This window comes from Sinocyclocheilus rhinocerous, unplaced genomic scaffold, assembly GCF_001515625.1.
Source record: "Sinocyclocheilus rhinocerous isolate Xijiao unplaced genomic scaffold, SAMN03320098_v1.1 scaffold148, whole genome shotgun sequence".
NCBI classification, from domain to species: domain Eukaryota; kingdom Metazoa; phylum Chordata; class Actinopteri; order Cypriniformes; family Cyprinidae; genus Sinocyclocheilus; species Sinocyclocheilus rhinocerous.
This window is the reverse complement of record NW_015653472.1, coordinates 2,718,519-2,733,048: the sequence shown is the minus strand read 5'-3', so window position 1 is coordinate 2,733,048 and position 14,530 is coordinate 2,718,519. Positions and strand designations below refer to the sequence as shown.

Sequence of the window (14,530 nt, the reverse complement as noted above, 5' to 3'; positions counted from 1 at the left end):
TGAAGAGGCACGTAGGCTCTTATTTCATGACTGTCGTACAAGCAACTGGCTCAGTCTGGCCTGAGCATCAGCTGTCCGAACAGCACCATTTCTGCACTTAAAATACATTACAGTTTATGTCAAAAAATGGACACAATTATATGTTGAAAAAGAACATATGGTCTCTTAGGACTAGTAGGTTTTCCTTCGTTGCATAGAATCATACTTTCCATAACAGTGAATCAAATGTTGTTTAACCAAACTCATCTTGCATGGCACTTTCCAGTGAGGTTTGCTTAAGAAATGAGGTATGTGTAACTTGACAATGTACACACAAACACTCCTTTGGAATGACTTTTCCAAACGGTGGGTATTGACTTTTTAGATTGGTATCGCTAACTTGGTGAGTCAGACAGTTATTGTTAACGGAAGTGCTGAATAAACCTGACTCTAATCCTTGACCACAAAACCCTGATACTTCAATCCCGGGATTCCAGCAGTGTGAGTAAGACTTCCAGATGGCGGATGAAGTTACCTCAATGTGTACTCTTCAATACCGCACTACTTTCCTACTGTACACAGTCAGATGAAGCTGCCTTAGCACTCACTTGCACGTTGCATGTGATATCTGTCATAAATTCAGAGTTTCGCGGGGCAAAAAGTCAAAGCACATACCTAGAAGAATGGTAGACCACTTGGAAGTTGGACAATATTGAGTGGTTTATTCATGTCAGTGTTTGTGTATGGTTAAAGGTATAGTTCACCCAAAAATGACAATTCTGTCATTATTTACTCACCCTCATGTTGTTCCTAACCTGTAAAAACAAATCAAGATATTTTTAATGAAACTTGAGAGATTTCTGTCCCTTTATTGAATCAATGCAACCAAAATGCTTTCATGCATCAAAAAGTACAAAAAGAGATTGCAGATGTAAGCTTAAAAAGTAGCTCAAATGTCCTACCTAATATGTGAATAAAAGCCTAAATTAAATGTGTCCGCCACATTAACATGATTGTTTCTTCAGAAGACTTGGATTAAACCACTTGATTAAAATGGATTTCTTTTACAATGCCTTTATGAACTTTTTGAATTGTGAAAGTGTTGGGGAGGGGGAGTCAAGGAAGGCTCCTTGAAAAAATTAACATTGCAACTTCCTCAAATCACAATCGCCAAGACCCTGTTTTACTAATGTCCATTTCACTTGATCTGATTCCAAGTGGACAAGTGGACATTTGTTGTAAAGTGTCTCAAGCATTTTGCAATGGAATCACTCAAGCCACACATGCCGGTAGTTGAAAACCCATATGACCACATTGCATTTGTAGTGTAAGTGCTAATCGGCCCCAATGAATCTTGGACAGGACCGCTTACTTACCTGTCAATAATTCATTGCACTAAAACAAGAACTTTACTACCAGGTGTAAAAGTAATGTTGACCACTTGTGATCAGGTCACCTGACACTTTAATACCAGGTGAAAGCAGTTCCTAATTCCTAATTCAAAATGCTGATTCGCCCATGCAAGCCCACACAGGTCAGCTGCTTATTCAGAAAGCCTGGTTCTGACTAACAAGCCTGCAGTTTGTGGAGATCGGTGTGATGCTGAGCTGGATGACTGCTCAGATGTGCTCATAGTGATGGACCCACTCAATAGTGAAGTGAAGCAGGAAAGAGTCTCACTGAGAAGGGATGTGGAGAGGGTGGAAAAGACGAATAGCAAAGAAACCTGATTGTTCAAACAGTGGCAGAGAGAAACTCCCAGCTCACAGCTTCGATTTCAGCATGAGAAACAGCTGCGCTGAGCACATTAGGAAGCATGTATGTCAAATCTTGCCCAGTACTCATTGGAATGCCTGTGGGAGTCCTCGCTCGATCCCAAATGCATGCTTTGGGTCTACGTGGGAACGTGTGCATGACCAGAGGGAAGAGTTCCAGAGTGCCAGAAGTATGCTTTTTCAGCCTTTGTCCATCCTTTTCTTCCCCCAAGCCCATGTGGAAGACCGTAACAACTTGTTTAAGAATGTGCCTCATCCACTGAGTATGCTATGGTTAAAGTGAATGAGGCATGTGTTTGCTGAGAAAGTTTGGTGTCAAATCCTGTCCAGAGTGCTTTGTGTAGTTGAAGGGTCTCTCTCATCATGGTCTTTATCCTTAAGGTGCTCAAGCTGAGGTTTAGTGTCAAAATTGGCAGCTTATCATCGCCAAGCATTCTCCTGCTCCGAGAGGTTAAACTCTCAGAGGAATCTCTGTTCCTACCTGTATCCCACCCAGCAAAAACTCGTTGAAAAGACGTCGAAAAGACGTAAATGCCAGACGTCTAAACAACGTTAAAATTTGGTTGAAAAGTGAAAGGTGAAAAGACGTCTATAAAAAGACGTCCAAATTACGTCTAAATTTGGTTGAAAAGTTAAAGGCGAAAAGACGTATTTTCAGGTTTAATTACTGTCAAAATAAGACAATTCACAAGAGTACCAAAACATTTATTGACACATTAAATACATCTTTCACGTAAAAAAAAAACCTTAAGCCTACATTTTCAAACATACCATAAAAACAGTAATATTGTGAAATATAACTACAAAAATAATTATTTTATATGTGAATGCATTGCAAAATGTAATTTATTAATGTGAACTGTATTTTCAGCATCATTACTCCAGTCTTCAGTGTCACATGATCCTTCAGAAATCATTCTAATATGCTGATTTGGTGCTCAAGAAACCTTTCAGTTGTGCTGCCCAATATTTTTGTGGAAACCAATATATTTTTCAGTATTCTTATAATAGAACTTGCAAAACAGCAGTATTTATTTGAAAGTTTTTTTTAACAATTCTTTACTGTAACTTTTCATCAAATGAATCCATCTGTTCTGTATAAACATCATTTTTCATCATTTATATCTTTAAAATATTGAAAATGTTTATAAAACAGAACAAGGACTAATTATAACCACATTAGAACATATTTCACCCAAAAATGTAAATTTGGTCATTAATTACTTACCCTCATGTCGCTCCAAACCCATAAGACCCTTTTGTGCAGAACACAAATGAAGAAATTTTTAACAGATGCCTTGTGTACGCAAAAAACAGCAACTTTACTACCTTTCTGACGCTTGAAAGTGGTGGTTGCATAAACTGTGAAATGGAGGGACAGAAATTTCTCAGATTTCATTAAAAAGATCTACATTTATGTTTCAAAGATGAACAAAAGTCTTACAGGTTTGGAACAACATGAAGGTGAGTGATGAAAATTTTTGGTTTAACTAACACATTAGGTAAATCTGTTCCCTCGGGGGCACCAGTAGATCTCTGATCTTCTGGTTCTTCTGCTCCTTCCACCATCCCAATCCTGGATTATCAATTATGGATGGCATCATACATACATCATATGTAACGATATTTAATAAGAGTTCTAGCACCGTGTCTACAACGGACGGCGCAACGAAATACAATAGAACCTATTATAATCAGTGATGCTGTTTACACTGGATGTGGCGCGACACAACAAATCCCTGACAGTAAACTGATGCCTCGTTCTATTTATGATGTACTGACACAAAGAAAATCATCAAATGATTTTTAACAGTCACTTTGTCGCATCCAGTGTAGACACTGTGTAAGAGTGTGTAGCTTGGAGATAGAGAATGGGAATCTGCATCACTGTGCATTGCATTCTGGGTATACAATACAAATCACCAGAGGAAAAAATGACTATTTATGTTAATATTTTTAAGAGCTTCTTGGATTTTATTAGAATAAATGGATTAATATTTGAATTCCTTGTTATTTAAGTTTGAAATAAGTCTCTTATGTTCACCAAGAAAACTGCATTTATTTGATCATAAATAAAAACAGTAATGTTGTGAAATATTATTATTTAAAATAACTGTTTTCTATGTTAATATATTGTAAAATGTAATTTATTCTTGTTTTCACAAAGCATGATTTCTGAAGGATCATGTGACACTGAAGACAGGCATAATGATGCTGAAAATTCAGCTTTGATCACTTTTTAAAACATACTGAAATAGAAAATAGTTATTAAAAATATATTACTGTTTTACTGTATTTTAATCAAATAAATGCAGCAGTGGTGAGCATAAAAGACTTCTTTCAAACACATGACAAATCTGACCCTTAAACTTTAGGTAGTGTATGTTTGAGGTATTACTTACTAGTCATATGGTTCATAATGTCTAGATATGTTCTTCGACAGGAGATACGCTCCAACTCTAGTGCACGGCCATCAGCATGGAAGAATCTAGGAACATAAACAATCTGTCACAGAGTCAACAATATTTATTATACAATGCCATTGCCAGGTTTATTATAAATAAACTATAGCAGAGGCGAAATTCAGAAAAGAAAAATAATAATTTACAAAATATACAAAAAAGGATTTAATAACAGAATGTACATTTTTAGGTTTACTTATTTAGTAATGCTCTTACAGTGTTACTTATGTTTGGACATCAAAGCCCTTTTAAAATAACTAACAAGCAAACACACACACACACACATATATAATTTTGCTAAAGAAAATTACAGATGCATGGTGATATAGGCGAAATATGTTGTGAAATATGCATATAAAGTTATTTAATAAGCTTTCTCAGATCACCTGTGTTTTCTATATGTCAGCAGCTCCCTTCAGAAATGTTAAAATCAGGAACTTCTCCTGTGTCGTAGAGTTGTTGTTTTTTTTCGCTTCTGAAATCACAGAACAAGTGGTATCAATATGTTTACCATGAAAGATCAAAACCTCTTTTAATTAACGTAAGTTTCAGCCCATTTTCACGCTCCATGTAAGTGACGTATCCGTATCCGATTAACTGTACAGGTTAATTTAATTAGCTTACTTCCATTCATCTATTGACAAATTGCCAGCAAAACCTTTATATAAAAAACGCTCATCTACACATAAGATGACATTAAAAGCCCAAACTTTCAGAAACAAGAGCTCAAGTCTATAGTTAACCTTATAGTTAGCCTTACGGTTGAGATGCTAACGGACTTTTTCCGAAGACACTAAACCATTTCTATAAAGTAAATATTCAACGGAAGCGTGTCATTTACATGAAAGAAAGTGTCAGGAACGCTTGTATGTAGTATTTGTGTAATTTTAGAGACTAAACTTACCTGAAATTAGTGAAAAAAACAGTGAGAGACGGGAGTTGCTGCTGACAGTTGAGCTGCCGCCCCGTTTCCATGGTGACTTCCTCCGCTCCGGTTCAGCGCGCGCACCCATTAAAGCACGTAGAAGTCAGGCAGAATTTATAATATCATATAATATAATAATAGCTTTAGAAATGGTAAACGTGGTGCAGAAATAACATTGAATTTTTTTTAACGCATGAATATTCGTACACATGTATCATGAGGAACAATTTTTAAGCTTTATATTATGTATTTTTCAAATATCTTTTCAAAATATATTTTAATATATTCAACAGTGCTTCATGTCAAATGTCTAATCTATTTATTAGGGCTATGTGGTCCGAAATAAACGTGCTTCTGCTAAATTTGGACCAAATCCGACGGACCAAACAAAGACCAATTTTCAACGTCGCTTTTTGGGCTAAATTTGGACCAAATCCGACGGACCAAACATAGACCAATTTTCAACGTCGCTTTTTGGGCTAAAAGAAGTCCATGACGGGCCGACTTGATTTAGCCCAAAAAACGACGTCCAAATGACGTCTGGTGCTGGGTGGGATGCATTTTGATATCTTTTTTTTCTTGCACATACATAAATCTTTCCTGTTGTCTTATCTCTGTTGTCATCCTTTGCCTGTCAGATGGATGTTTTTTATAGCCCCTGTGGATAATAGGTGTGGAAAAAGTGAATTTCACTGCTTCATCATTCATCAACTCCCTCATCGTTCACCCTAGCACTGTTCCAAAACATTGTGAGCTGCCTGTTTGGGTAACCATTGCTAACCATCATGGAAACTCATAAGTGACTGATTTGGAACATTCTACATATGCAGAAGCTTCATCTCCCACACGAAGAGCGTGAAGAGTTTGATGTTAGCATGTTGCTAAGCTAACAAGCATGATACTCTGATGAAGTAATTCATGGCACACTTAATTATTTGGTAAAAGTCCATTTTTATTTACACTAACTGTTTTTTGATACTTTTTTTGTTTTTAAGTGGAATAGAAGTTTCTTGTCTGCAATTTTGAGTTAATTGCATGGAGATGACCAGTGCTTCCTTATAATTTGGCTAAAACAAGGTATCTTAAATCATTAAGATTAGGTTCCTGACTAGGTTTTGGAACAGAGCACCAGTCAACTATTCCCTTATACCTTTCAGTTATTCTCAAGAAAGGGACAAGGCTAAAAGCAGTACATTAGCAAGAGAGGAAGTGCATTATATGATAGGAGAAGGGTAATGGAAATTCGCTAGCACTTCTGGCCCTGCAGTATACAGTGAGTTGCTTTATGGAGGTCAGGAAGTTTGCCCTCTGATCTGCCTGTATCAGGCTGTGCTTTGGTGTTCTGGCTCAGATGAGGGTATAAAGTGCATATCTCAAGCTTTCACCTAACGCTCTACAGTTTACATTCCATTTGTGTGTTTATAAGAACCGTCATCCCCTTCACGTCCATGAAATCCTTATGTAATACAGTGTGGCGAGTCCAGGTTTCATGTACTGGAATTTATTGCCACTCTTGAAGCATTTTATTCCATTTTGCTACCATTGCCTTTTAGATAATGACTAGTCAATTCAGTAGTCGAGAGTTGTATTGTCATCGTTCATACTTTTTGTTTAACATGAACATTTTTTTAAGAGGCGTTTTTTAAATTGTATCAACTTCAGTGTGACATGGCAGTAATGTTTATTTTTTGACAGCACTTTGAAAGAGGAACATGTTGCAAATATTGAGTTTTGAGTTATTGCTGCCACAGCTGCACTCAAATTGAAAAACCCCCCGAAATACTAAAATCCTTTTCTCACGCTGTACTCGTAAGGCCTTGGAAATTAGACGTGGGCCTTATTGAGGGTTGGAAATGCCAGAGAGGGGTGTGTGTGAGAGCGGATAAGCCTCCAATACACTTCACCAGTGCACATCTGGCCTTTCTAGCCATCATTATTGCCCTTTGGAGGCTGAGTGTGAGTCACTCATTAGAAGTGTGGAAGTCCAAGAAAGCTGGCTGAGGCCATCTCATTCCCTTTGCATTACATTTGTGTAGCCCTGCTCTCTCTGCTTATCAATTGTCCCCGGGCATAGATACAGCGAATATGGCTTCTTGCCTTGTAAACACCAGCTGGGTAAACCCTAGTGTAATCTTGAGGCTTTCCACCAGGTTCAAACTTCTTTTGCAAAACGATGGGATCTAATATTGCTCTTTGTCTGTTTATTTGCCGTTCCTGCAGAACAAACTTTTGGCAGAGTGAATGGCATAATTGGAAAGTAAACAGTGGGGTTCCTTTGACAGTGGAATGCAGTATTTGTGTGTTTGTCTGTGCTATTATTTCCTTGGCTATAGGTGAACTCAAGCCTTCTAAGGCTGGAGAATGACCTGAGAATATAAGAAAGTTTAGATGTTTTCTTGGTTTTATATTAATCAACCCAAAAGTGAAACATCTGTCATCATTTACTCACCTTCATTGAAACCTGTTTGTATTTTCATGCAGTGAAAGCGAATGGTGACCATGACTGTCTAGTAATATTTGAATGAAAAATGACTTGCATGTCATTCTATTCGTCACATAAATCTATCACCTGGCTTCAGAATACTGGAATATAGTGCAAGACTACCTGTATTATGCTTTTATTGTGCTTTTTGTCCTTTTGGAGCCTATCCACTGTCATGTATGGAAAAGAGCAGTGTGCACATTTTTCAAAACATCTTCTTTTTTGTTAGGCAAAAGAAATGCAGTTGTGTGTATGGAACATTGTAAATAAATGATGACAAAACTTAAATTTTTGGGTGAGCTATACTTTTAACTTTTATACCCTGTAATAATAGTCAATAGTTAAAACAGTCAACATTTAATTATTTAATACTGTAGTGATTTTTTTCCCCTTATAGCTAAGTTGTGTGTCATATCTGGAGACAATGAAATTGACACATACACTTTTTCAAGTCTTCTCCAAAAATATGCTGAATTACAATTATGGATGACAATAATGACAGAGTGTCTCGTTTCGGGAGGATTTCATCCCAAGGGACAGGGAAGCAGGCGATGATCACACCAAAGGTTCGCTGAGCAGATCCAATTGAAAAAATTTTGCCAGTCAGCGATTTCATTTTGAAAAAGCTCCAGGATTGTTGTTTTAGAGTGTTCAGTCAGGAGAGAAAGGATTTGGGGGGAGATCAAGTTATTTATTTGCGGGAGCCATTTAAATGGGAACTGCGGCCATGATGGAGATGCAGGTAAATGGGAACTGGCGGGCTATGAAGACCAACAATGCCAAATGTGGCATCTTGCCAAACACGTATATAAATGTGAAGATGAGAACCGGGTTGCAGAAGAGACATGATTGTATAAAATCATCATCAAAGCTTTTGTTGCTGACCAAAGAAGAAGTGAATAAGCAGAAGGCTCTGCTGGTTGTGTGGATGAGTTCAAGTTTCTGCTAACTATGCAAAATGCTTCCAAAGAATCCATGTATAAAGTTGCTTTCATGTTTTTTTGTTTTTTTTGTGTTGTATGATTTGTCATGTCATGTGATACCACAGGTGTTGTTAATATGTTCATTTATTCATATTTTATTTTTGATTAAATTAGTTTGACACTACCGTTTAAATGTTTGGGGTCGGTAAGATTAAAAAAAAAATCTCAGATGCATACCTAGGCTTTATTTGATCAAAATTACAGGGAAAAAAACAATTAAAAATAACTGTTTCCTGTTTAAATACATGTAATTTATTAATTTTGTTGACGAAGCTGAATTTTTAGCAATCTTTACTCCAGTCTTAAGTGTCACATTATCCTTCAGAAATCATTTTAATATGCTGATTTTGTGCTATAGAAACATCTCTTATTATCAAATGTTAAACTTGTCTTATGCTTAATATTTTCTGTGTAAACTGTGATACTTTTTTTTTTTTTGCAGAACTCTCTGATGAATATGAAGTTCAAAAGAACAGTATTTATTTGAATATATAAAACCTAAAAAAGCAAAATATTACATTATTAAATTTAAAAAAAAATCTTACTGACCCCAAACTTTTGAATAATAATCTATACATGCAGTTTTAATTGCATTTTTACTAATTATAGATATCTATTTGACAAACTGTTGGTTGAATCTTAGGGGGTACAAGTCATGTATTTAGTGTTATAAAATGCCAAACAATATTAAATGTTCCTTGGAAATCAGAAGTTTGTTTTCCCTCATAAATCTTTATTTACTCATTTGCAGTATAACACGCAGTAGATAATAATATTTACAAGAGGTTTCATGTATGCTGTATCAAAGACTACAGTTATGTCTGGGATTTTATGACCTCTCATGGGTGTGATTAAGTATTTCCTGACTACCAACCCTGTGTAAATGGGATAGAGTGTTACAGGTGTTTACCTAGATGTTTGTCTAACAGTTTTATGTTGGAAATTTACCATGGTAACTACCACACCCATATGCACGAACATATACTGTATGTATATGTATTTGGTTGTCACACTAGTAGAATACGTTTATAGCTGATGTGATTAGCTACACCTGCAGACACTGACACCAGCTACTTAAAAATTGTTGTTGTTGTTTTTTTGTTGAGAAAAGCTCTAGCTTTATTTATTTGCCTATGACACTTGGTTTGATACTTTAATTCTGTGACATTCAGACATTTTGAAGTGAGACGGTAGTGTCCAAATACTTTTTAAGGACAGCTTTTATACTTGCATTTCATGTCTCTATGATGTGTGTGATATGCATTTTTGTGCATGCACATCACAAAGGCATGATATTTATCTCTTCTTCCTTCAGCGGAGCTAGAAGGCATTGACTGTTGTTTTTGTCTCTCTTCTGTAGGTCTCTCATAACTCAAGAAGTGTTTGGAGATGCTGATTTCAATCCTATAAATTGTGGTTTCATTTGTTTTGACTACAGGTGGTTCAGAGCTCTAAAGTGTGGGATGAGGTGCCCTTTCCAGAGGATTTAGAGGAGGAAAACAAGCGGCCGGGAGGTTATGTGGATGATGAAGAGTACTATGATCCTTCAGGAGGTGGGACTATCTGAATGCTGCACTGCTGAGTACCTATAAATAAGGAATAGTGATGTGGTTATTCATTATGCCTAATTGAAAGTGACAGTAAGGACCTCTATAATTTTGCTGAATGAAAAGAAATGCTGTTCTTTTGAACTTTGTTTATTAAAGAATCCTGAAAAAAAATCACAGCTTTTACAAAAATTTTAAGCAACACAAATGTTTTCAACATTGATAATAATATGAAATGTTTCTTGAGCAGCATATCAGCACATTAGAATAATTTCTGAGCCGTCATCTGACACTGAAGACTAAATGAATGGCTGCTGAAAATTCAACTTTGTCATTAATAAAATAATAACTAACATAAATAAAATAATGACTTTCAAATATTAAAATATAAAGTATAGCAAACCATTTTTTTTTTAAATTGTAATAATTTTTTTTACAATATTTCATAAATTCTGTAATCAAATAAACTGCAGACTTGCTGAGCATACAAGACTAATTTTCAAAATCCTCAAACTTTTTTTTTTAACTAAAAACTAAAAACTATCATCACTTTTTTCCCTTTAGATATCAGTGGAGAAGAGGATGGAAGCACTCCCGAGCCGAGCACGGTTGAACCAGGCATACCCATAACAAGTGAGAAGCCTTTTTTTTTTGAAATAGAAAGGAATTATTAACATGACAGTAGTCACACATTTCATATCAGGGTGATAAAAGAGATGCATCAACAGATTCTGCAAACATCTTGCTGTAAAACATGAAACTCTTTTAATAATCTACTGAGGCGTTATATAGAGTTGTTGCATCTGCTGAATTAGTGTCTCAGTCACATCCTTTCACCCGCCTTTACTCACAGCGATGAGACCGCAGCTTTATCATAACAAGGACCTCAGATTTTTGCCAGAGATCCAAACAATACTCATTTCTCCTTTCATCAGCTGAGATGCAGAGGTGTAAACATAGCAGCACACATGAAAGTCAGTATAAGAAATAGCAGCTGGAACAGACAATACAAACACTGTCATGTATTGATTCACTCACATCATATGTTTTAATTCTCGCCTTTCATGATCTGGGGAGGTCCGTAATACTTTTATCTTCTCTTTGAGTTTTATTTAAAGGGGTCATATGATGTTGCTAAAAAGAACATTATTTTGTGTATTTGGTGTAATGAAATGTGTTTATGCGGTTTAAGGTAAAAAAAAAAAACACATTATTTTCCACATACTGGACATTATTGTTTCTCCTCTATGCCCCGCCTTTCTGAAACGCGTCGATTTTTACAAAGCTCATCGGTCTGAAAAGCAAGGTGTGCTCTGATTGGCCAGCTATCCAGTGCATTGTGATTGGCCGAATACCTCAAGCGTGTGAAGGAAATGTTACGCCCCTTACCATATTGTGATGCCTTGTCCGGCCGGAGCGACCCATTATAAACGTTAAATTATGCCAGATTTAAACAGATGATTGAGTCAACTCTTAAACATCACCTCTGTGAGACTCCAGGTTATGAAGTGACCACCCAAGTATGGGTCACCATACTTGGCCACATGTCACGTCACTTTCACTTTTTCACTTTCACCTACAGACTCTAAATTCTCAAAGCAAACACGTAGTTTGCTAAATGTAGACCCAAAGTTAGCAGAAGAAACTTGAATCGTCCGTCTAATTTTGAACTGGACCATAAACCTGATCTGATGACCCACTGATGATCTTTGAGGTTTAAAGACACCACATGAGGTTGGTTTGAATACAGGATGTCTTCATTTATCTAAGTATATTTCTGATCTCAGTGGATTTGGTAGAGTCGTGAATAACAAATCAACATCTTTTAACAAAAATATCTGCAATGCAATGTTTTAAGGCTGGATAGATTGAGACTGAGTCAGCCAGTGGTAATCCCCCTTTTAAAGGGGGACGTTTATTATCTAAAGCCATTTATAGATCCGTGCCTGACAGCACTTGGGAAAGAACATCCTTCCTGGAGTGGAGTATTTGTGGATGTCTAACCTGTGCGCTCTTTTTCCAGAGGTCTGTGTGACCACCTTTCCTTCCCTGTCACTGATGAGAGTTCATATCCTGCTACTGTATTTAAAAAAAAAAAACAGATTTTGCATGGATATCATTTATCTAAATCTTATTACTGAGGTAAAATGGTCCTTTGCACACAGATTGAGTGCCACTTGTCCATGATTGGAGCTATGCAAAAGTGAACCGATGTCAAAACATCTGATGAAAGATGCATGAAAGATGTCCTAAAATCTTCTTTTAAAAAGGCCACCCGGCTTTCCATTCCTGGCTGTCCTGGTAGTGCAGTTGATGTAATGTTTTGTGTCAGGGCTGCAAAGATGATAGTATACAGCATGATTGGGAGACGTGGAGGGGCAGCTGCAGTTATTTTGGTTTCCATGTTGTTGTGGTCCAGCCTTCTCCGGAGGCCATATACATTCTGTCAGAAAGAGAAAAGCGAAAAGAATTGAGAAAATGAAGACAATGTGTGGACCAGTAATTCTCCACTGGTGGGCCACAACTTAAAAAACAGGCACAACTTTGTTCTGACAGGGTTATGAACAGCAATAAAAAAAAACACATATTTATATAAATTAATAAGAAAGTATATATACAAGGTAGGGAAAAAAAATATATAAATATTTATATATACACACACACACAAATTGTTGTCCACACTCAGAAATGGCTAATCATTTCACAAACAATTATAAAGAAACAGCAAGTAACACATTTAATTAATCATGAAATTTTGATTTAAAAACTGAAATAATATTTTCTTGTAAAATGTACCCTAATTATCTCGGTTTTATTTAAATAATTTTTTACAGTGCAAGGAAGATATTTTGAGGCTATTTTGATATTTTGACAGTATCAGTTCTTATTTTAATATTGGTTTCATTAGCCTACCACTTATTGTTTAATGCAAAATCTGGGTCCTGAGGAAAACCAGTTAAGAACCTCTAGTTTACTGAATAGAACTTCCTAAATAGCTTTCCTCTTCCTTCAGCTTTCAGTCTCAGATACTGCCACTTATTGTTATGGCAGCAACATATGCGTTGCCTTGGAAAATCGTATCCTCCTCCACAGGAAACATTGCTTCATTTCTCTCACTGGACACATTTGCAGTAACAAATGTCCTTACAATATGACACTCGCAAAGATGCACATAGTGTTTGAAAGTCATTGTTGGCTAATCCGTCACATCTGTAATACATGTAGATAGTTTCAGTTCAGAAGTTATGATGATTGCAATAGTTGAACCTACAGTGAATGAGCTCATTTTACTGCTAATGGAAACATTTCATCACAGTCGAGCATTTTTATTGTGCTTCAGGGGTTTCCTGCAGAAGGCCTGGGAGTGGCCATAAAGAAAGTAATAATCCATTTTATGGGATTTATAAAACAATTCACAGCTTTGGTTCCAGTGGCTAAACTAAATAAATAATATGCATTGTTCAAGTGATCAAAAGAACTTAGTGGAAGATACAGTAGCGAGAGAGGGAGACAGACTAAGAGAGAGAAAGAATTAAGTGTGTTTGCGCTTGTTTTATCTTTGAAGGAATAAAGAGTGCTTGCTTTGTCTCTATGTGATAGCACATTGAGGGCTTTGTAGTGTGAAATTGTCAGTAGCAGTTCAGTACATAAAAGGACAGTTCTAATAGTGTCGCTTCTTTCAACTCGGCACTTTGATTTTGATGCAGAACAGCTTTGAATTTGTGGATACCTCATTAACACCACTTCGCGTGGGATGGAATGAACAGCAATACATAATCATAGCAATTACAAAAACTATCTCTCAACCACGTTACCGCTCTGTACCAACTATGTGAATGCAATTTCTCGGATGGATGTTATCTTTCATAGAAAGTTTGTGCAAATTTGCTGGTATTCACACATGCACTTGTTTAGAGATCAATAAGAATTCCAGCTTGTTTCAAAATACTTTAATTATTGATTGTATTGTTTCTTTGTAGGTCTTCTAGTGTAGTCATAGCAAGAGATTTATATTGCAGCAAAAAGCAATTAAAGGGGTCATATGCGATTTAAATTTTTCCTTTCTCTTTGGAGCATTTTCAAGCTCTTGGTGCATAAAGAAGATCTGTAAAGTTGCAAAGACTTTGAACCTTAAACCGCATAAACGCATTTCATTACACCAAATACACAAAATAGTGTTCTTTTTAGCAACATCATATGACCCCTTTAAAGTGAATGAAGATGAAAGATCTTGACACTAGAATATTTTGGTTAACTGCTTCTGGTTCCCACTGTGGATTTAAAGGGACAGTTCACCAAAAATGAACAGTTTTTATTATCATTTGCTTACTCTGTTCTTGGTTCAAAGCTGTAATACTTTTTTTTTTTTTTTTTTTA

The 14,530-nt window shown here is 36.3% G+C and overlaps 1 protein-coding gene and 1 long non-coding RNA gene across 2 annotated transcripts in view; one reads left to right on the top strand and one right to left on the bottom strand.

Annotated features, from left to right (window-relative positions):
• LOC107716070 (basement membrane-specific heparan sulfate proteoglycan core protein-like) overlaps positions 1-14,530 on the top strand; it is a 107,246-nt gene that overhangs the window by 23,763 nt on the left and 68,953 nt on the right. Inside the window, exons 2-3 of the mRNA XM_016522390.1 lie at positions 10,045-10,159; positions 10,718-10,786. Of these exons, the coding sequence (XP_016377876.1) occupies positions 10,045-10,159; positions 10,718-10,786 (184 nt within the window). The remainder of the gene's footprint in view (positions 1-10,044; positions 10,160-10,717; positions 10,787-14,530) is intronic.
• Positions 4,069-5,357, bottom strand: LOC107716188 (uncharacterized). The gene is made up of 3 exons (XR_001637175.1): positions 5,121-5,357; positions 4,603-4,691; positions 4,069-4,242 (listed from the first exon to the last, which is right to left on the bottom strand). It is a non-coding gene; the product is annotated as an uncharacterized LOC107716188 (long non-coding RNA).